Source organism: Emydura macquarii, unplaced genomic scaffold, assembly GCF_026122565.2.
Source record: "Emydura macquarii macquarii isolate MOO-44397 ecotype Brisbane River unplaced genomic scaffold, CSIRO-AGI_Emac_v2 contig_383, whole genome shotgun sequence".
NCBI lineage: Eukaryota > Metazoa > Chordata > Testudines > Chelidae > Emydura > Emydura macquarii.
The window spans coordinates 11707194-11729987 of NW_027130520.1; the positions used below are offsets into that span (position 1 = coordinate 11707194).

Sequence of the window (22794 nt, forward strand, 5' to 3'; positions counted from 1 at the left end):
CTGTGCATGGGGAGAAGGCTAGGAAGTGACGGCCAGTAAGAACATGCATTTCCACAGTCCTTACTCAGGCACAACTCCTATTGAAGTCAACATAAATTGCTTTATGTCCACAAGAGAAATTGAGATCCTTGGTTGGAATATAAGAGAATTATTTAATATTATCATTACTAATAATGGCAGGAATTTTGTTTGGGTTAAGGACCATGCCCTTAATATTTAACCTGCAATGCACATGGACTGCAAATTAAAAGCCTGACCCTGCAAAGCCTCTCCCAGGTTAGCAAGCACTTTCAGGATGAGGCCATAAGGTGACTTGCTCTGATGATATCTTGCAATAGTTAATTGCAATCTATGTTTGTTATATTCAAGATGCATTGCAAATATTTTATTAATTGCAATGCTTGAGTCAAATGTCCAGTATGTTTAAATATTCATAAAAACATTTGCCTCTTGCCCACCCACACAAGACAGTTTGAAAAGACATCAAAGTTTTTCCAAATCATTTAGTCCAATGATGAGGTGCAGAACAGAACATGAAAAGAAAAATTAGCATCATGTGACACTCCCTCACATCCAAGTGACGCAAATGTATACTTGAAATAATGCATTAACTATTATTTCTAAAACGGGGGAATAACATGTTTTGAAGCTGATTTAATTTCTAGATGATCTGGTAGTTCCTTCTGGCCTTAAACTCTATGACTCATTTGTGTACTGTTTTAAATGAAAAAATCACTCGCTAAAAGTGCCTTCTGATACCAGTGTTATATTCTTGTTAGATTAACTTTTATTTCACCTCCCTTAAAACCTTCCCTGTTTTGGTTTAACAGAACATATTATGCAAAGAGCATGTTTAAAAATTAAATAATAACTCAATTCCATTTCAGTTTCTTGATCATAATTAAAAAGGATATTTTTTGTTTTGTTTTTTCATATTGCCGCAGAGTCCCCAATGTTATAATTATATTATGGAGGCAGTAGCAGCTCCATAGTTAAGGTTGAATTGAGATTTCCACTTAGAACAGTTTATGTTCATTTCTTTTTCTTATGAAGATGAGAAATTCTGATCACCAGATTCTTACCATGTAACCTAGTCCAGAAGCAATTTTTTGGGGCAGGGAATAATGAAAAAAATGTATGCACTATTTTAAGAGTTCTAAGACCCACATACTCAGCTGCATCACATTGCCACTCAGCACAAGACACTCCCATGAGCCTTAGGATTGCTGGGGGCCAATCTTCACCAAAATTTATAATAGCCCCAAAAGGGCCATCAGCAGGCAAGGATCACCAGGGAGCAGTGCACAGTGACCACTCTGCTTCCTTGATGTACCCACAGCAAACCCTCTACACAAGTCAGCTAGAAGAAGTCTTGAACCAAGGCCCACAGAGCTGCCAAGCATGAGCCTTATCTGCTGCACTGCCTGACAATAAGGAAATTGCTGTTAATATCCCACCACCAGAAGCTACACCCACTGACTCAGTAGGGTCAGATGGCTAATAGCAGACTGCTGATTGGACACGGGTGCATATAAAGCTTCCTGTTTCTGTTTCATCTCTTGTCTGAGAAACTAGGCCTGGTGCTTCCCAGTTCTCTGAGAAAGTCCCAGCTTTCTCGCCTGGTTCCTGCTCCTTGTTCTTGCTATCTCGTCTTGCTCCTGATACCACATATCCTCCCTGTTCCAGTCATCATACCTTGTTCCTGCTTCCTAGCCCTGACCATACTTGATGATTCTGGCTTAGACCCTTAGCATGACTTCTGACTCCAACTTCAGCTTAATCGTTGTCATGACTTCTGACTGACTCTGGCTTTGACCCTTGGTGTGATGACGCTATTCTTGGCTCCAATCACTATGTCAGACAGCCCACGTTATAGGTCCTGACAGGCTGCTCCAACCAACCTTGATCTTCTTTGGGACTTATTGTTGGACCTCTGGACTATGGACACCAATGGGCTCTCACCTTCCCATTGCCCTCAGAGCCCTGTGAGTCCTCAGATAGAAATCACTGCCCTCCAGGCAGAAAACCAGAAACTGAGGGACCAAGTATGACAGCAGCAGATGGGAAATCTTTTGTTTCAGGAGCCAGCTACAGCACTCTGGGCAGCTGCGGGTAACAACTCATCATGTCTTATGGCACCAGCTTGGGCGACAGGCCCCAGAGTTCCTTTGCCAGACAGATATGATGGTACCCTCAGTAAGTTTCATGGGTTCATTACCCAATGCAGACTCCTATTTATGCTCCAGTTCCAGGAGTACATCACAGACCAAGTTAAGGTGCATCTAGTACTGAGCCTGCTTACTGGGGAGACCGTAGCATGAGCCTCTTCCTTCTTTAGGATAGAATCACTTGGTACTGACCAACTAGGACTCATTCTTACAAGTGTTTGCCAGTATTTCAATTATCCTTATAAAGCCCACATGGCAGAGACTGCCTTACAATAGCTTCAGCAAACCCTGGGTTCAGCCCCTTCCTATGTCACCCAGTTCAGATGTTTGGTCATCAATACCATCTGGAATGATGCTGCATTCCTCCATCAGTTTTGGCTCGGACTTTGCAAAGAACTAAAGGACAAGCTGGCACACACACACACCACCACCACCAGTTTAGAGGCTTTCATGGACCTGTGTGTCTGGATAGAAACCAGACTACACAACTGGCATCTGGAATGAAGGAGGAACCCATCCACCTCTGGTGCTTACTCAAGGCTCAGTCCTCAGGCCCAAGCAAGCTTGCCATAGAATGCTGACATAGAATGCCCATGCCTATCCCCAAGTGAATGAGAATACATAGATGGGAGAACCTCTGCTTCTATTGTGGAGGACCGGGCCACTGCTACTAACCTGGTGACAGGAAAGAGGCTAACTCCACATCCAGTTGGGACCCTGAGTGTGGGTATCACCAGGGAGAAACCCCAAAATTATGCTAACTCAGGCTTTCCTCATCTATCTCCACTTCTACAGATTCCCTGCAATTGCAGATTGTGCAGTCAGAGCAGGACTTTCCCGTACAATGGGCCTTAATTGATATGGGAACAGGGAACAATTTTATGGATTTTTCCATGGGCTGGGTCATCGGTCTCCTAATATAACCCAAGGTTACCTGGACCTGGTAGAAACAGTACATGGGTCTCCACTGGTAACAGGCCTGGTTACATAGGAGACCACACTGATGGAAGTGATGACTAGGGAGCACCTTAAAGTCCTACAGTTTAACCTTATTTCTTCCTCACATTTAACCCTGGATCATTCATCGCAATCCCCATATTCTATAGTCTCACTGAGTTATTGCCTTTCCATCAAGCTTCGATAGGGAAAATTGCCTTCTTGTTCAAGAAATTGAAACCCTAGAAATAAAGCCAGAGGGTTCCACTCCAGTAACCCAGATGTTCTGCCCACATGGCAGTAACTGTGTTGGACCTAGAAACTCCATTCCTGTATCGCAAACCAGATCTTCCTGAGAAATACTGAGACTATTACAATGTCTTTGAAAAATGGAACACAGACTCACTACCCTTGCATTGTATTTACGATGGCCCCATTGATCTTACTCCGAGAACCAAAGTCTAAAGCAGAGTTAGCAGCGTTAAGGGAGTACCTCCAGAAACACCTAGCAAGAGGTTTTATCTGTTGCTATCTCTTCTGCAGGTGCCCCGGAACTTTTCGTGAAGAAGAAAGATTGCTGTTTGAGACTTTGCGTAGATTACAGGGCACTGAACCAAATAACTAAATGCATTCAATACCCTTTACCATTAATCTTACAGCTTCTGGATAGGGGTTAACTAAACTGGACTTTAGAGGAGCATATAATCTAGATTGAATTAGGGAGGGAGATGAGTAGAAGACAGTCTTTAGAAAAAGGTATGGACACTCTGAGTATTTGATAATGCCTTTTGGACACACCAATGCTCCTGCCACTTTCCAGCACCTGATCCACAAAAGTTTTTGAGATACCTAGACCAGTTTGCAGTGGCATATCCGGATGATATCATAGTCTAGTCCAATAATCAAGCAAGCCATGATCACCATGTCTGTGAAGTTCTCGCATGATTCTGTCAGCACAGGTTATATGCAAAATTGGAAAATGTTTGCATATTTGACCAATCATCAATCAAATTTTTGGAGTTCATCCTTTCAGCAGATGGACTACAGATGGATCCTCTGAAGGATTCTGCACTTTGGGATTAGGCTGAACCCCAGAACATTTGAGACATCCAGAGGTTCATGGGGCTTGTTAACTTTTACAGGAAGTTTATTCCAAACTTCTCAAAAACCACAGCCCCTATAAGAGCCATCGTCCACAAAACAGCAAGGTTTCACTGGTTCCCACAGACCTAGCAGGCCTTTAAATACCTGAAGATAGCTTTCATGTCTGCCCCAGTGCCGGTCCACTCTGATCCTCATCAATTTTTTTATCTTTGAGGCTGATGCCTCTGATGTAGCCATCAGGGCAGTTCTATCGCAAGGAACAGGGCTCCAGTACAAGATGCATCCATGTACATATCTTTCATGAAAACTCATCTCAACCGAAAGCAATTATGAAATAGCAAAGAAGGAGTTTCTTGCCAATAAGGCTCGACTGGAGACTTGGCAACCCTACCTTGAGGGGGCCATCATCCCATCCTAGTCTTAACCAACCATAAGAATCTAGAATACCTATGCTCTGCCAAAGAACTGATTCAGTAGATGTTGCAGTGGGCCCTATTCGTCTCAAGATTTGATTTCACAATCATGTACTGTCCAGACAACAAGAACAGCAAGGCTGATGCCCTCTCAGGAAAAGGGGAATATTATACAGAATCTGCTACTGCATAATCATCACCATTTGGCATATTAAAACAACACCATTTCATTGTAGGTCTGTATTTTTAGACTTTCTTACCATGCTTCAACAATCCTTTATTTTATTTTTTTTAACTCGTAACCTCATCCCAGGTTTATCTTAACTTTATCCCACTATTCAATGACCTCCTATATGTCAATGGCCATCTATATCCCCAGCAGGTCTACAAGACAGGAAGTGCTACACATATATTCTGCCATGGGCAGGTCACTTTGGACACTCCAAGTCTTCGTGTATTGTAGCCTGCTCATTCTGGTGCCTACAAAATTGGGATGATGTTCAATCCTACATCAGGTCCTATGCTCGAACAAACCCCTCCCCAACCAGGCCTTTTGACTTTCTGATGTAATCTGAAACCCCTTCCCAGCCCTGGTCATGCATCATCATTGATTTTTATAGTGGCTCTATCTGAATCTGAGGACCACAACACCATGCTGACTGTTGTGGACTAACTTACCAAAATAGCCCATTTTGTACCACGAACACATCTGTCAACTGTGGAAACTACTGCACACCTTCTAGTAACATGCCTTCTGCCTCCATGGTCTCCCAGCCATTTTACTACAGACTGGCTCCCAGTTCATATCCAGGCTCTGGAAGGAGGTGTGTACTTCCTAGATGTCCAAACCCACGCATCCATTGACATCACCTTCAGAGGGATGAGTCACAGCTGCTTCAACAATATCCGTGCTGCTTCCTGAACCACTGTCAAAACAACTGGGTTACTGTCATGTTCTGGGATGTAATCCAGACCAGTGAAGAATTGTCATCTCTTACCTTGTAACCTAAAGTGCCTCGCAATGCCTTATAACTGTAGCTTTCTGCCTGGGATGACCACAGTCAACTGAAAGCATGCACTCTGTCTATGTATTGGGCAGCCCTGGTCTAAAACTTTGGATCCAAGCTGTAAGGGCTGATAAGGGAACTGCTGCTAACACCCCACCACCAAAAGCTAAACCTGCTGACTCAGCAGAGTCAGATGACTAACAGCAGACTGATGATTGGACTCCACTGGGTATAAAGCTTCCTGTTCCTGTCCCATACCTTGTCTGAGCAGCTAGTCACTAGGCCTGTTCCTACCTAGACCTCTGAGATCAAGTCCCTGCTTCCTTGCCTGGATCTTGCTCCTTGTTCTTGCTGTCTCATCTTGTTCCTGCTACCACACCTCATTCCTGTTCTTGTCATCATGCTTCCTCAACCTGACTGTAGTTGCTGACTCCGGCTTAGACCCTTGGCATGACCATGACCCAAACACTACTCCTGGCTCCTGCCACTAGGTCAGACAGCCCACATTACAGGCTCTGATAGCATCAGAGCTGAAGGGGGCTTGGCATAGAGCTGGCTAATTCAGGTGGGGAGACAACAGTTCTGATAAATCATCAGTGGCCCAGTTAAGGCAGCTTTTCCAGCCCTTTGCATGGCCAAAGAGACACAAAAGGTCTGAGCAAGGACCAGGATCTAACTTCAAAGCTTTTGCCAAATTTAGCCTTTTTGGTCCAAGAGTTCTTCTGATCCCACAGGTGAAAAGATCGCACAAACTTGAGGAACTCAGTTTTAAGATCTCTGACACAGAAGCCTTTACAAATAAAGATGGAGGGAGGGGTCAAGTTATTCATAATGTTATTCTTCATAATTTTTGCCACAGAAGTCAGTGGACAATGATCTCAACTACAGATTCCAGGCACAAAAGGACAACTGCTTGAGGGGTATTATAGCTGGGAAGAGCATGAGCCCAGAGATGGCAGGTCCATGGGGGCGATGGGGAGCAAGAGCAGAGGGAATGGCATAGGGGAGAAGAGTGGCAGCTTAGCCTTGCTGGAGGAGAAGTGAGAGGCTATGTCTACACAGCAAAGATAAAAGTGGGGCTGTTCCATTGCTGTGTAGACTTCTGAGCTCAAGCTGGTGCCCAGCCTCTAGGACCCTCTGGCGTGGGAAGGTCCCAGAGCCCAAGCTCCAGCCCAGTGGTTCTCAACCTGCAGCTTTCAAGCCGCTTGCGGCTCAATCAGCACACAGCTGCGGCCCATGTGACAACCTCAGGGCCATACAGGTAATATATATATTGTGTGGATGCATCCCACACAACACACAGAGATCTGTATATGAGGTCCACATTGGTAAATAGGTTCAGAACCACTGATCCAGCCTGAGTCCGGAAGTCTACACAGCAATGAAACAGCCGCACAGCCCAAATCTTGCAAGCCTGAATCAGCTGTCATGGGCCAGCCACGGGTTTTTCTTTGCTGTATAGACATACCCAGAGGTGCTCTAGCACTGTGCTGCTGCGTCCCACTGACAGTCCTTAAAGCTTGCAGAGTAGTGGTGGTGTTGGTTCAATAAGCTAAAGGAGATGTGTGGTAAAGAGGACAGTCTGTCTTGTGTTTGAGAAGTAAGGGTCCCCCCAGGCTCTGCAGGAGGGATGTTCCACTGCAGTACACCTTCCCTAGCTGCAGCAGTGACACTCCCCTCTGGCACCTTGAAGGATCTAGGGGTTCTCTGCCTCTTTTGCCTCCTGTACTCAGCTCCCCATAGCCCACACAGTCCCACCTCACCTCCATGTTCCCTCTAGCCCTGCTCAGCCTCATACTTCCCCATATCATCTTGTCCAGAAATATCCCTTCCACCCAGGATCCCCTGACTCATCTCTTCTCATTCTGCAGTGGCCAGATAGTCTCCCCTGCTCCCCTCAACTTTTACCTTTGGGGGTTACTATGGGGATCAACTGCTCACTCCCCTCCTTCTTCCTGGAAAAAAAAATCATCCAGGGTAGCCACCAAATAGCTTCAGGGAAAGGCCAGCTGCCCATCCTGTTACTGCCACCCCAAACGCCCCCAAATCTTCTTTAGGGAAAGAGCTTGACAGCATGTATAGGGATATCCTGAGAAAGTCAAGGTATGTTTATTCAACTTTATCCACAAATGGATGATATTTTTGTGGGGTTATACATAACTTCCTCAAGAATACATGTAAACCCTAAGGGTGAAATCCTAACCCCATTGAAGTTGATGGCAAAGTTCCCATTGGCTTCAGTGGGGCCAGGATTTCACAGTAGATTTCTCATCTGAGGCCAACTGATAATTCAGATCTAGTTACAGCTGACTGACCTAGACATATAAAGACAACTATCTTTTTAAAAAAAAACTTCTATTATATAATTATTCATGCTCAGTATGCAACATAGCCACGCACATTTTCAAAGAGATCTATAGAAGAGCAACAGTAGAAGTCTAGAAAAGTTTATCCCACAAAACCATTTCCAATCACAGAAATGATTATAAGATCATAACTTCCATCATTGGGAGTTATTGGGGAGAGGGGGTTAATGATATTGTTGCCTGCCTTATGAAACTGAGCTGTACACAAATTGTCCATAAATTCATGGAGTATCCTATTGTTTTGGCAGAACAAAGTTAGAAAACTTCTCCCCTCAAGAAAGCTCTCATATTTTAATTTACGGAACAGAATTTGAAAAACTAAACCTAACGGGGGAAAAAATCACCACATCTAACTTTTCCAATGTGAGGTCAAATTACAGTGTGCGATCTCTTAATTCATCATGACAGAACTACAAGGATCTGAAGGACTGATGTTTCAATGCAATAGAAGAGGAGAATACTGTGGGTATGCCTACATTGCAATTAAAAATGACTGCATCGTACCAGCTGATTCAGTCTCACGGGGCTCAGGCGATGGGGGAGTTTAATTGTAGTGAAGGCTTCCAGGCTTGGGCTACAGCTGGAGCTCTGGGTCCCTCCCATCTCAGAGGGTTCTGGAGCCAAGGCTACAGCCAGAACCCAGAAGTCTACACTGCAATTAAACAGTCCCACAGCCTGAGCCCTATGAGCCTGAATCAGCTGAATCTAATTGCACTGTAGATATACCATGTATGTTCAGCTAGGTCCATGAAGAAAATTAGTTTTGGTTATAGAATGTGCTCAAGAAATAAGTATAACACATTCTATGCTAATACTGTGTCACTTTACCAGCAATGGAACATAAGCCAGGCAATTCTGACCTCTAGATTCTAGGAGTTAAAGGACCAGATTCTCTGTTGGTGTAAATAGGCACAACTTCATTGACCTCAGTAGTATTTCACCCATGTATAAGAGCAGAAACTCTTATTCATCTGTTAATATGTTTTAATCAGAATTTTCTTTTTTTTCAAAAGGGGAAGAAGCAGGGGGAAAGACCCAGCCACAATCAGGGAAGAAAGAGTTTGTATACAGAAACTGTATACAGAAAGACTGTCTAACTTTGTAGTACTATCACAAAGTAAAATTTCAAAGATGGACACATGATTTAGGAGCCTAAGTCCTGGCTTTCCATGAGATTTATGCTCCTAACCACCCATTGCTTTTGAAAATGGGACTTCGGTGTTTTTGAAAATGTTATCCACAATGCTTTGCATATCAGAATTCATCATTTTTTTCAAAGATGATAATGTTTCCTGAGAAGTTTCAGTCTGTCCAGATATGACTGCTTTAGGACAACTGATCTGTTTCTGCGAGAAATATCCTTAGATAGCTGGTTATAAGATATTAGCATTTAGTCTTCATAATCCCATTAACACTGACCTAAATTTTCAGCTCCAGTTTATTCAAAGACCAAAAAATAAGTCTGAGGTGGATAAAATTAATATTTATAGACAATTACATAAATGGGGCATTAAAGAACTGTATTGAACAAAGGCTGCACTAGCAAATCATGCTGAAATTATAGTTGCATTTAAGGGTAATAACTAAACAGAGGAACCAAAGTGACATTAAAAGATTTTTCTGATCTGTTTTGTCTTCGTGATAATAATATTAAAATACTAAGTCTTCTTTTAAAACACAACAAGCATTAAGGAACTGAGATGTTTATTTATCATTTTTTAAGAATGAATCAAGAGTGTAGACATTCTAAGTACAAATTCAGATCTTAAGTTAAATGCACGGAGTCTATGTTTCGGTGATCATTTTCTCTAACCTAATTTTGAGAGCTCATTATTTTTCCAGTTGAGCAGGAAATGAAGGGTTAAATGCCAAGCAGCTGCATTTGAACCAGGAGGTTGCTTCCTGTTCCTGAGAAGCAGGTAACAAGTTTTAGAAATGGAGAGCTGGGACTTATGGCCCAGAGGATTGTAGGATATTATTGGCAGACCCTCCAAACCCAGGTCTGTGGCCTGTACTTGAGCTGTGTCCAAGCCACAAAATGCCTGGGCTTTGACTCATGTTACAGTGGAACACGGGCTCTTACCCACCCCACTAGCAGGGTCCCTGTCCTGAGTCAGACTAACATCTGTGTGACTTAAACCTGAGCCAGAGCCCCGGCTTAAGTGTGCTGTGTAGACATACCCACAGTGAATGGTGGAAGGGTCACCAGACACAAGAATGATCATTCTGTGATCACTTTACAGAGACTTTGGTAATGCGGAATTAGTTGTACTGTGCTTACAAAAAATATGGAATAAGCTAAGGTCATGCTGGAATACATTTAGAACTTGCAGTGAAATCTAAAGTGCTCTACATAATACAGAGTACTTGAGAGGCCTAAATTCTAAATGCTTTAATCTATACTTGCATTTAGATTTAGAGAGAGAAAGGCCTGCACATGTAGGTTTTTGTTCTAAGAAGCACAGCATGATAAATTTTAAAAGCAGAAATTGTTATTTCAATTGTAAAAAAGGCTACTTGTAAACAGTCATGTAAATTAGATGATAATAGCCTCTACCTTTTTTTCATGAAAGATCTAGGTTCTAGGGGAGGCTGCTGTTGTTTTGTTTCCTTTTTAAATGTACATAGTGTCATTGAATATTGAACCCTCTCCTCCCTCCATAACAAGGTTGGTTTATAGAAATGTGTGACGAGAAGGCAAAGAAACAGCTCCTGGCCAATCACTACCAATGTTATTAAAAGCTATTCATAGCTAACATAGTACTAGCCTACAGCTGCACATGGGAGGCAGAGAAAAGTAGGGAGCATTTGAGGAGGGCAGGGAAGGGAGACAGAGAGGTTAAAGAGTGTATGTGTGAGGGGAGCTGAATGTGTGGAACGGACAACAATGGGGAGTGTTTGACAGAAGGGAGGGAGAAGAGAAAGTGAGGTAAGAGCTACTGTATGTGCGGCGGAAAGAGGGAGGGAAGCAAGAATAGAAGTTGGAGACAGGTGGACAAGAAATTGGGGAATCCAGGAGAAACTGATGTGGGGGATGGAGGAAGGATTATGTAGTATAGCTTTGGGAAGGGAGAGAGGACAAGAAAGTGAGGAGTGCTGTGAGCTTTGGCGGTTTTGAAGGGAAAGGGAAATGAACAAAAAATAAACTGAGAAGAGCAGGAGTAAAAGGAGAACAGGAAAGTTTGGGGAAGAGAAAGGAGGTCAGAGACTGAAGCTCCCCAGCCTAACTTGAACCTCAGGCTAAAAATTTTAAAAACTGAGGGTCTATTTAAATTCCTAAGTAAAAATGCCTGCAGCTGCACCTGCACCTGCATCTCATTCTTCAAAGTACAAATCTAAACACCCAATGGGCTTTTGACAAAGGCTGTACAACAATCTCCTACTGAAGGATCTGCAAACCCAGTGGATACATCAGTTTCTAGGAGGTTAAAATGGCATTCTGCCTCACTGGGAGCAGCTTTGGAAGAATGAGAATTTTGCCATTCTGAGAATTCTTTAATAAACACTTAGTAGTATAGTGCTAGTATGTTACAGTACTTGCCAACCCACAATAAGTATCTTTTCAGACATCAATTAGTATTTTACAAATATACAATTGTCTTATTAAATCTAAATGGACTACAGATTCAGGGATCTTAATTTAAAGTATTGCCAGAAATTTTAGCTTCCAGACAGATCTATGGCAGCCCTACCAAAATGATACAGAGTTAAGCCAATAAGTTACAAAATAAGAAGGATATGTCCAAACACTTATCATGTTTTTGTTGGGGAAAAAAGTAAGGCGCCTACAAAATAGATTTTATCTAAACCTCAGATTCCTGGCAGTTAAATTTTATTTTGAAAATCCCAAATACTTTTTAGACCACATACTAGACTCGCCTCTTTTCAGTTTTTAAAATAAAGCCATTTTTTTAATTAAAGGAAACAATAACAAAAGTACCTAAACTACTTTTTAAAAACTAAAAAAGCATCGATTTGATTTCAAGTTGACTGCTTCCTCCTATTAGTCGCTTTATCTGCTGATATCTTGCTATGAGTTGTACTTTCAATATCAATTTCAGGAGAATTTAGTATGGCATTCCATAGGCTATACTATATGAGCATTAGCCAAGAAATTTAGCTCTTCTATTTGAGGTAAAGTTTTGATTTTTGTAACGTAAGCTTTGTACTGAGTAGCATTTCTTAATATAGTAAATTAACTAGATATATTTATTAAACACTTGTTTATTTTGTAATTGTTCATTAATTTCTACTCTATTAAACACTATTTTTATTGAATGCAAATAGGATTGGTGATGATCTTGACAGGTATGTCAATTTCCTGCAATAACTTTGGGAAATTTTACTGTATTTAAGTATATGTACCATTATGGGCCTGTGATTGTATGTAATTCCAGGGAGGGGGAATGTGATGAGGTGTTCATGCCACACCACTCCTGAAGCAGTTAAGGTGGCTCAGAAGGGGTAATTAACCTAATGGGCTGCACCTGGAGGGAGACATAGACTTGACTGACAAACATTAATTGAAGATGGAGTCCATCTGGGCAGGAGTAGGCAGGGCTTGTATAAAACCAGAAGGTGACAGCGGAAAGGGGCTACAGGGTAGAGTCTGCAATTACTCTTTGGGCCTAGTGAGGTGAGGAGGATCCCCAGGGGGCAAGGAAGCAGAAGCCCTGGGATTCTGATCCTGAGGAAAGGGTTTACCCATGGGGCAGTGGAGAAGAAAGTCTCTAGAAGGCAAAGTAGGAAGACGCCCAGGGAAATGGCAAGGGTTGAGACAGTGCAGACCTTATCTGCTGATTGTAGGGTCCCTGGGTTGGAAAAGGAAGGTTACCTACTCTAACTGAGGGTTCTTTGAGTTGTGTGTTCCCTATCTGGATTCCAGACATGGGTGCTCATGAGCACTATGCTCTGGATCTGGAACTGTTAAGAGTAGAGTCTGTTGACCCGTGTGCATGCCTTGCATCGTCCACGTATTATGTCTGAGGTCATATGTGGCTGTGTAGGTCGATGCCCCCTCAGTTTCCTCCTACAAACAGGCATCGAGTTCGTAGGTAAGAGAATGGAGGGGTGGGATTGGAATCCAGATAGGGACCACACATCTTGAAGAACCATCAGTTACAGTAAGTAACCTCCCTTTCTTCTTTGATTGCTGGTCCCTATGTGGATTCCAGACATGAGTAGTGTAGCTAGCAGTAGCCAGTATGGAGGTGGGCGCTAGGGTTCAGCAGATGCGAGGATTTGTAGGACTGCGCAGACTTCTGGTGCATCTATGAGTTGGCTATGGAGTAATGTGCAGTGAACATGTGAATATAGGCCCACATTGCAACCCTGCAAATGCCGTACCATGGGACAACGGCAAGCAAGGCAAGCGTAGCAGCCTGTGCCCTTGTGGAATGGGCTTAGATGCTCAATAGTAATGGGACTTGGCAAAGGCAATAACACTTCATGATCCAGCAGGAGATCCATTTAGAGATACACTGGGAAGAGAGCCTACGGCCCTGGCAGTGCTCCGCTATCATGAAAAAGAGTCTTGGTGAGGCTTGGAAAGTGCGGATACGATGGAGGTAGAAGGCAAGCGCATGACCGACATTGAGAGAGCGCATAGTGCACTCTCTGTTGTAGGAATGTGGTTTGACGAGTTGACAGATGATCTGGTTGAGACGGAATGGTGAGGTCACATTGGGGAGAAACTTGGGGTAGAGTCATAGAGAGACTTTGTCCCTGTGGAATACCATGAAAGGAGGATCTGCCATCATAGCCACGAGTTCGCTGACTTGTCAGACCAAGGTAATGGCTACCAGGAAGATTACCTTCATGGACAGGTAGGTAAGTGGGCAAGTGACATGGGGTACGAAAGGTGGTTTTTTAAGAGCTGAAAGAACTAGGTTGAGGTCCCAAACCAGGGTGGATTCCATGACAGAAGGGAATGTGTTCAGCAGGCCGCATAGGAATCAAGTAGAGGTCTGGTGGCTTAATATGGACATCCCATCTACGGGTGGAAGGAAGGTGTTAACAGCTGCCAGGTGTACTCTTATGTAGGAATGGGCAAGGCCCAAGAGACGAAGGTATAGTAGATAATCCAGGACGGTCAGTATGGATATGTTTGATAAGTTGTGGTGGTTGTTGGATACCCATTTCGTGAATCACCACCACTTGGCTTGGTAGCAAGCTCTAGTTGCAAAGCACAGACTATGTGTAAGTACATCCTGTACCATATCATGAGATGGAGATGTTGTGGATCGCGATATTGGATCTGGCCCTGTTGCTGGGTGAGTAGGCTCAGCAAGGAGAGAAGAGGGATTGGAGGGTGGGCTGAGAGGTGGAGGAGGTCTGTGAACTGGTGGGGCCAGAATGGGGCTATGAGTGTGAGTGTCATTTGATCCATTTCACTTTGCGAAGGACTTGTGAAATGAGCGGAATGGGCTAGAAGGCGGAGTGGAGTTCCGGCATCCATGGGAGTAGAAAGACCTCTCCTTCGTGAATTGGAATTGGAGGCCAGCAGACAAATATACCTTGCAGCCAATGAGGTCTAGCTTTTTCGCAGCTTGATCAGGAGGAGTGATCCTGGCCTTCTGAATGGCTGCTTGCACCACTAGTGAGTTTGGTGGTGGGTGCATAAAGAGAAAGTCTGTGTTCTTGACCCGAACAAAGTACATCTCTCAGCACATTTAGGCATTGGGGTGCTGGAAGTTGGGGCATGCCAGATTGTCTGAGCTGGCTGTAGGATGTCATTATGAATGGGCAACCCCAGTTGGATCAGGTTGGTTGTAGGATGTCAAGAAACTCATCTTGTGAGTCTTTGACATCTTCCGCTGATAAATACAGGGCCATTGCCATATGCCTCAAAAGGTCCTGGTATAGGCCAAGGTCATCAGGTGGGAATAGTGTGGGTGCGATGATTGCCTGATCTGGTGATGATGATGCACCGGTTGGGAGGGGTGGATCCGTTGGTCCTGGTGGTTCTGTCGGGACCAGTGATCCCACAGTGCTGTGTGGCTTATCATACACCAAGGGAGGTGCAATGTGCTCCAAAGAAGGTCCATGCCCATAATAGGGTTCCCACCCATGCCAGTAGGGCCTCTAATCTTCTCTTGCTGGGGGGCCAGGTGAATACCGAAACCATTGTTCCTGCAGTTGGACTTCCATCGGTGCATATTGATAGGGGCACGGACTGTACTGTCGCTCTGGAGAGAAGTGTGGTTCAGGCTCCAAGGACCAGTCGGACTCGGAGTGGTCTGGTAAGGGTGGTGCCGTCAAGCCAGTGGAGCGGGCAGATGTTGGAGTGGTTCTGTTGGTCGCACCGTGGAAGGGTGATAAAGTAGAAGCAGTCCGTTGGCTGGGGACGGGGGCTGCATGATGCGCAGTGCCTCATAAAGATCCAAGGGTCTCTCTAGCAGCATCAAGACTTCAGCTGTGGGAGTTAGGAGTGAGACCCTGGCTGGTGTATGTGGCACCGGGGGTACAGTGGCAGCTTCAGGAGTCCTGCTGGTTCCAGTGTGGTCAATGATCACCTCGGCGCCAGTGGGGTACCAGTACCGGCTGTAGTCTCAGGCTTGTCTATGTGTTTGGTTTTCCTATCCACCTTCGCCTGTTTGGAGGCAGGAGCCACTGTATCTGCACATGACTTCTCACCCAGCTGCTCTTGGCTGGGGCAGGAAACGCAGTGCTTGGAGGTGGTCCCTCTCTGAGATCCACCCTTATGCCTGTGACCATGCTTATCGTGCACATGATGGACCTTGGCTAGTGCCGCCGGTACCACCAGTGTCGCTGTGGCTGGAGATGCAGTCACCAACAGTGTGGTTGGGCATCCTGGCGGGTCCATCGGTGCCACTTCAGAGTGCTCAGGCAGATGCATTGCCTCCTCCATGAGATGTTTCTTAAGCCTAAATTCCCTCGCCTCACAGGTTCTTGAAGGAAAGGAATGGCAGATAGAGCACCACACAATGATGTGGGTCTCTCCAAGGCAGTAGAGACAGCATTGGTGCTCATCACTCACTGAGAACGATCACAGGCATGTGGCGCAGTTCTTTATCCCAGTTTGTTTGGGCATAATCCCCCAAACAGGATAGACTGTCCCAGGGAGAGGAGAACTTGGAAACTATCGGTTATTGATACTCTATCTATAACTACAACTATAAACACTAAAACTATACTATCTATAAACGAAAAAAAAATTCTACATAGGTTTTTTGAAGAATAAGGAAAACTTTCCAACTCTAGCCATATGGCAATAAGTGGAAACTGAAGGGACATTGACCCACGCAGCCACATAAGACCTTGGACTTACCACGTGGACGATGCGAGGCATGCACGTGGGTTGACAGACACTACTCTGAAGAATTCTGGCTCCAGAGCACGGTGCACATGCATACCCACATCTGGAATCCACATAGATACCAGCACTCAAAGAATAACCAGAGTAGTGGGTGGGTCTGGGTTCCCCTACCAGCCATTGAGAAAGTGGCACAATCTTGACGTGGAAGACTTCCTGGAATGGCACCCAGACAAGTGGTCTGAGGAGACTTTGTTATAGCAGAAGAAGAAAACTGTATAGTGGTCTTGCTGGAAGGTCAAGCCATGAAGAGGATGTGCTGCTATGCCTAGAGAGCAAGAGGGGCCGCTGTGCGAGTGAATGAAGGAAGGGGGTGTGAGACAGGGCAGAGCTAATCAACAGATTCAGCACAAGGGAGCACCCCAGTAGTGAATAGACCCCATGACAGGGAGGGTAACTACAGCTCCTCCAGGAACTAAGAACAGTGGGGGGTGATTAGACTAATTCACTCTGGTTATAATAGCTCCAAAGAAGTACATCACCTGGAAAAGAGTGCGCATACTAGTTCAAACAGGATTCGCCAGAGATCAACAGACAAAAAAAGGACTTTTCAATAAATAGCTTGATTTAAACTGATTCTAATTTAAACTTGATTTAAACTGATTAAACTGATTCGTTTTGATCCAGGAAATGGACAGGAACTTCTGTTCAAGAGGAACCCCAATGCTTCCTGGTAGGGGTTGGAAGGCCTTTGGCCTACTGAGGCCCATAAGACTGATGGATGACGTCTGGTAAGCTTTTATCATGCACACAGGAACTATATATATATATATGTTTTCTCTGTAATACTTTCGCCTTAAGATTAAATGTGCTTGCTTATAAAGAACAGTGTGGTAACTTATAGCTGCTGGCAATCACAGCTATTCACAGCCTTCAAAGAGAAAGCAAAGTGCAGACAAAGGCCTGTTCAGGCAGTCTGGCTTCCTGAGGATATTACAATGTAGGGCAAGGGGAAAGACCCCAGTCAGGAGGGAGATGCAGGTTTCTGACCAAGAGAGGTGGCCGTTGAGGAACCAGGAGCCTACACTGTATCTTTGATGGACCAAAGAGGGGAAATATAGTTGCAGTAGCCCTGCAGTGTGACAATGACAACTTTGGGTATATTGCTATTTGGTACCTTGGTGAGAAGAAACCTGACTTATGAGGTGGAAAAAGGAATGATATAACAGTCTGAGTACCTAATCAAGGGTGAAGAGAACCGTGAGTCACCACAGTCTTGTAAATTGCAAAAAGGTAGCAGCAAAGGTCAGTTTAGACACAGGTTAAGCTAAAAGATTTTTAAAAGGCTTGCCTTAGTCAATCAGAGTAATGTAGAACCAATACCCTGAGGTGATGGGTTTTGTTTTATTCCCCAAAAGAAATAATTGTCTTTCATGGGATCTTATTTCCTTCTGAGATTTTTCTAATCAGAGGTTAACTAGGTAAATTCTCTAGTCAAATATTTTGTTAAGGGAAAAAACAAAACATTGTTCCTCTCTTGGGTATTTCCTTTTCTACAGGAAAGATTATACAGAAGCATTCAGCTTTATGTCCTAAATGTATTGCTCATTCACACCTCAAATATTCAAGAAAGAATTCATGTCACTTTAAAGTGAGATTAGCTGTCTTTCCCCCAGCCGGAAACATTGTGTCCATTTTTTAATATAAACCATCAAGAATTACATGATTCTCCGTGACTAGAAAAACTTTTTTAAACAGCCTTCCAAATTCAAAATACATGTCAGTTGCATCTAGAAAAAAAAATTTCCATAATTTTGGAGCTGTTACATTTGGCTGTGGTATTTACTGTGTTATGTTTGGCACTACTAGTGCTTTTAAAACCATGTCAACATTTTCTATAAAAATATGCTCTATTGCTCCTCTAGCACAAATGGGCAAATGTTCCAATAATAAAACATTAAACAGTTTTTGTGACTATAAAGACATTAATAGGGCAGAAATCATTTTTTTAACTAATATAAGTCAACCCTGTAACTCCCACAAGGGATTTTAACCTAGTCAATATTTTTTATTTTTTTAACTAAGAAAACACTATCTGACCAATAAAACCATGAGGTGATAGATTCAGAAAGTACATCCCACATGAAGTAGGAAGAATTCTATACTCTTTTCTTATATTTATCTTACCTTACTTTGAATACCACTGAAGAATACAATGTATCTGTGTATGTCACACAGGATCGCCAAAACAAAGCAAAGACAAAGCTGAGCATAAAATATAAATCGGTTGATTATGCTAAAGAAAATTGTCTCTGCATAGAAATCTCTTGAGGGGAAGCAGAATTGGTCTGCAAATACAGTTCCATCATTAATCCCAAGGGTAAGACTTTCAAAGGAACAAAGTGTAGTTGGGTGCTCAGGGTTTCTGGAACTAGCGGTGATGGGGGTGCAGCAGCACTCCCTGGCTTGAAGTGGTTTCCATCATAGACAGAGTTCACAGTTTTTGTTCAATGGGGCTCAGCACCCCCACTATAAAATTTGATCCAATACCACTGTGGGTGCCCAACTTTCAATGAATATCAATGGAAGTTGGGCACTTAATTTCATTTGTGCTTTTGAAGACACTGCCCCATAGTTAAGGGTAAAGAATATTGCCACAACCAAAAAATACCTTGTGTACATCATATAGTGGAAAGAAGTTAAACTGATTTCTCAAGCCAAACTCTACCCACAAAGATTTTTTTTCTTTGAAGAAAGTATTGAACGACAGGCACATTAACGCTTTCCTAACTCAAGAAAGTCCTTTCTGTTACATTACTGCTGGGAAACAAAACTTACATGCCTCACAGTTGTTACAACATATTTCCCATAACCGCAATGGAAATAGTTTTTGAACAACAGGGACAAATTTTTACAGCCCAGTTTAAACAGAAAAAGGTTTAAAGCAGACATACTGCTGAGTTGACAATTAAACTATACAAATGAAGGCCAAGATCCCAATACACTTTACAAAAGGGGATATATAAGATATACAATGGGATCATTTAATCCTCCATGTAGCCACATGGTAAATATTAAGCAATGCTCAGCAATGTTACATAACAATTGGGAGCAGAAAGTGAAAAATAACATGTCCGGCTGAAACTGCACAGGGAATTTTAGTAAAACAGGCAGAAAGGCATTACATGTAGTTGGAATTTGGCCAGAGCAGTTAATGTTTCTATTCTTGTGAAAAGAGCCACAGAATGATCTCATGTGGACCTGGGGTTTATGTCTCACCTGAAAGATAGCCCCGACCTTCTAAGAGCATGGTGGACTTTGTTCAGCACTGAAGGTGGAGTGCCACGTACTTAGTGATAAGCCCATTTGAGGAAACACAAAAGGTGATTCTTAATGGTTTGGTGACCTAATTCTGGTTAGACTGTGAAATCTGACAGAATCAAAAACACAGGGTGGTAGTGGAAGCAATGTATACATTGACGGACTTGGTGGGCAAATTGTATAACAGCCTGGCATAAGCAAACAGGGAATCCGCATGAATACCCACTACCAGCAGATAGTGATGGAATAGGAATACTTGCGCCCATGTATTTTAAAATACAATAGTGTTTCTAAGCCCAAACATGCAAACATGAATCTTGTTGCATATTAGTGGGCTGTAAAATATCAAACAAAACAGTAACTAAATGTTAAAGACTTATTTTAAAAATGGTGCATCTGTTTTATTAAAGTAGCAACACTCATATGTTCTGACAAGTCTGGATCAAGAGTTCTGTCACCCGAATTTTGTGTGGGAACAAATAGCAGGAAGGAGTAAAAGGCATTATCTTTTTAGAGATAGACAAGTCTATCTTTAAAAAGACGGAAAAAAGAGGACCCAGGAAATTATAGACCAGCCATCCTAACTTCGATATCTGGAAAGATACTGGAACAAATTATTAAACAATCAATTTGTAAGCACCTAGAAGATAATAGGATTTAAGTTTGACAAAGCCCTGACAGGAATGATTTAGCTGGGGTTGGTCCTGCTTTGAGTAGGGGGTTGGACTAGATGACCTCCTGAGTTCCCTTCCAACCGTAATCTTCTATGATTCTATTATTCAATAAAGTAATAGCCAACATGGATTTGTCAAGCACAAATTACGCCAAACCAACCTATTTTTCTTCCTTGACAGGGTTACTGGTCTAGTGGATAGTGGGGAGGCTGTAGATGTGACATCTCTTCATTTTAGTAAGGCTTTTGACACGGTTCCACGTGACATTTTCATAAGCAAACTATGAATTAAAAGAAATTACTATAAAGTGGATACACAACTGGTTGAAAGACGATACTCAGAGTTGTGATCAACAGTTTGCTGTCAGTCTGAGGGAATGTATTTAGTAGGGTACTGCATGGGTCAGTCCTGGGTCCAGTGCAATATTTTCATTCATGACTTGGATAATGGAGTGGAAAGTATGCTTATAAAATGTGCTGGACACTAAGATGGAAGGAGTTGCTAGCGCTTTGGGGGACAGGATTAAAATTCAAAATGACCTTGGCAAATGGGAGAATTGGTCTGAAATCAACAAGATGAAAGTCAATAAAGTCAAGTACACTTAGGAATTAAATGTACAAATACACAATGCGAAATACCTGGATAAGCAGAAGTATTGATGAAAAGGATCTGGGGTTTATAGTGGATCACAAATTTAACAGAAATCAACAATGTGACGCAGTTGCAAAAAGCCTGATATCATTCTAGGGTGTATTAACAGCTGTGTTATATGTAAGACACAGGAGGTAATTGTCCTGCTCTGCTTGGCACTGGTAAGGCCTCAGCTGGAGCATTGTAACCAGTTCTGTGTGCCATACTTTAAAAAAAAGATATGAACAAATTGGAGAGAGTCCAGAGGAGAGCAACAAAAATGGTGAAAGGTTTAGAAAACCTGACTTGTGAGGAAAGGTGTAAAAAATTGGGCATGTTTAATCTCAAAAAAAGAAAACTGTGATTGAAAATGTCTTCAAATATTTTAAGGGCTGTTATAAAAAGGCCAGGGATCATTTGATTTTTATGTCCACTGACGATAGGACAAAAAGTAATCAGCTTAATCTGCAAAAAGGGAGATTTAGATTAGATATTAGGAAAAGCTTTCTAACTATAAGGGTAGTTAAGCTTTGGGACAGGCTTCCAAGGGAGCTTGAGGAATCCCCATCATTGGAGGTTTAAGAACAGGTTAGACAAACACCTGTCAGGGATGGCCTAAGTACACTTGGTCCTGGCACAGCTCAGAGGGCTGGATGACATGATCTCTCAAGGTCCCTTCCAGCCGTATGATTCTACGATACCTGTTCCGCCCACTAGTATACGTGTACGTATCCTAGGCTAGTAAGTATATGACACATTACTAAATTAATTCTTAGTCCTTTTTAATTTCATATAGTAAGAAGTTGCTCATTGAAATGAGACATATTTAGATCCACATTACCTTATTCTCTCCTTGTGCACCCCCCAACTAAGGGAACAAAAAGGTAATAATTCACTGGGCAATAGGGGCGTAGCCAGAAGTGATTTTCTGGCAGGGCCTATGATTGACTCAGGTGGGCCCGGCCACTTCCTGCTTCCAGTTACATGACTGGAAGCAGGAAGTTTGGGAAGTGACTGGGCCGAGAAACTAAGGTGCCTGATGCTCCAATTACCTTGGCAACTGGAGTTTCGGGCAGTTTGATGATTCTCCACTAGTCACTTCCCAAACTTCTTGCTTCCAGCCATGTGACAAGAAGCAGGAAGTTTGGGTAGCAACTGAGCAGTTGAAAGCTGCCTGACGCTCCAGGGTAGCTGAAACAACAGACTGGGTGGGCCTGTTTTCAAAGTGGGTGGGCCGTGGTCCACCCCAGCCCACCCGTAGCTACACCCCTGCTGAGCAATAGTGCACTGGTTATTTGCTGAATGGTGTTCATCTTGGTCAGAATTAACTGAGGATTCCTTTAGGAAAGAATGTTTATCATGATCTTGAGACATCTGTGAAAATATCACTGTTATATTTTGCAATACATCATCTTAAAAATTGAGTCACCCATGAATGAACTATGGTCTATCAATAAAACAGTCATAAAGATAGAACAGAAACTTACTTGAACATCTGTTCATATCTGGCGCTCGGAGTCCATAGTACCCTGATGGGCAGGAATGCAAGCATTCTCCGTATTGCCTCATTCCTTCTCGTCGAAGAAAGAAAAACAACTTATGCTGGCATCTGATGCACCCATTATCCTTTGAGCAAGACAAACAGCCTTTGCAAATTGGATTTGGTCCATAGCTAGCTGCAAAATAAAACAATAAATTTTAATAGTTTTGGAAATGGTTTTGTTGGAAAACACAAACAAAGAGTGTTGTTTATGTACTGCATCAATACAAGTAGTTTGGGAAGGAAAAAATGTACAGATTTTAACACATCTGCAGTGGAAAATGAAGTGTCTTTCTAACTTACGCTTATTTGACATGTAATCTTCATATTTTACATTAGTGTGTGATGTTATTTGATAAA

The 22794-nt window shown here is 42.9% G+C and overlaps 1 protein-coding gene across 4 annotated transcripts in view; it reads right to left on the reverse strand.

The window, feature by feature from the left end:
* Positions 1–22794, reverse strand: part of RSPO2 (R-spondin 2) — a 155422-nt gene that overhangs the window by 74411 nt on the left and 58217 nt on the right. For all 4 annotated transcript variants that reach the window (XM_067536082.1, XM_067536057.1, XM_067536064.1 and 1 more), the window contains exon 2: positions 22382–22570. In XM_067536082.1, coding sequence (XP_067392183.1) covers positions 22382–22463 — 82 coding nt within the window. In that variant the 5' untranslated portion in view covers positions 22464–22570. The remainder of the gene's footprint in view (positions 1–22381; positions 22571–22794) is intronic.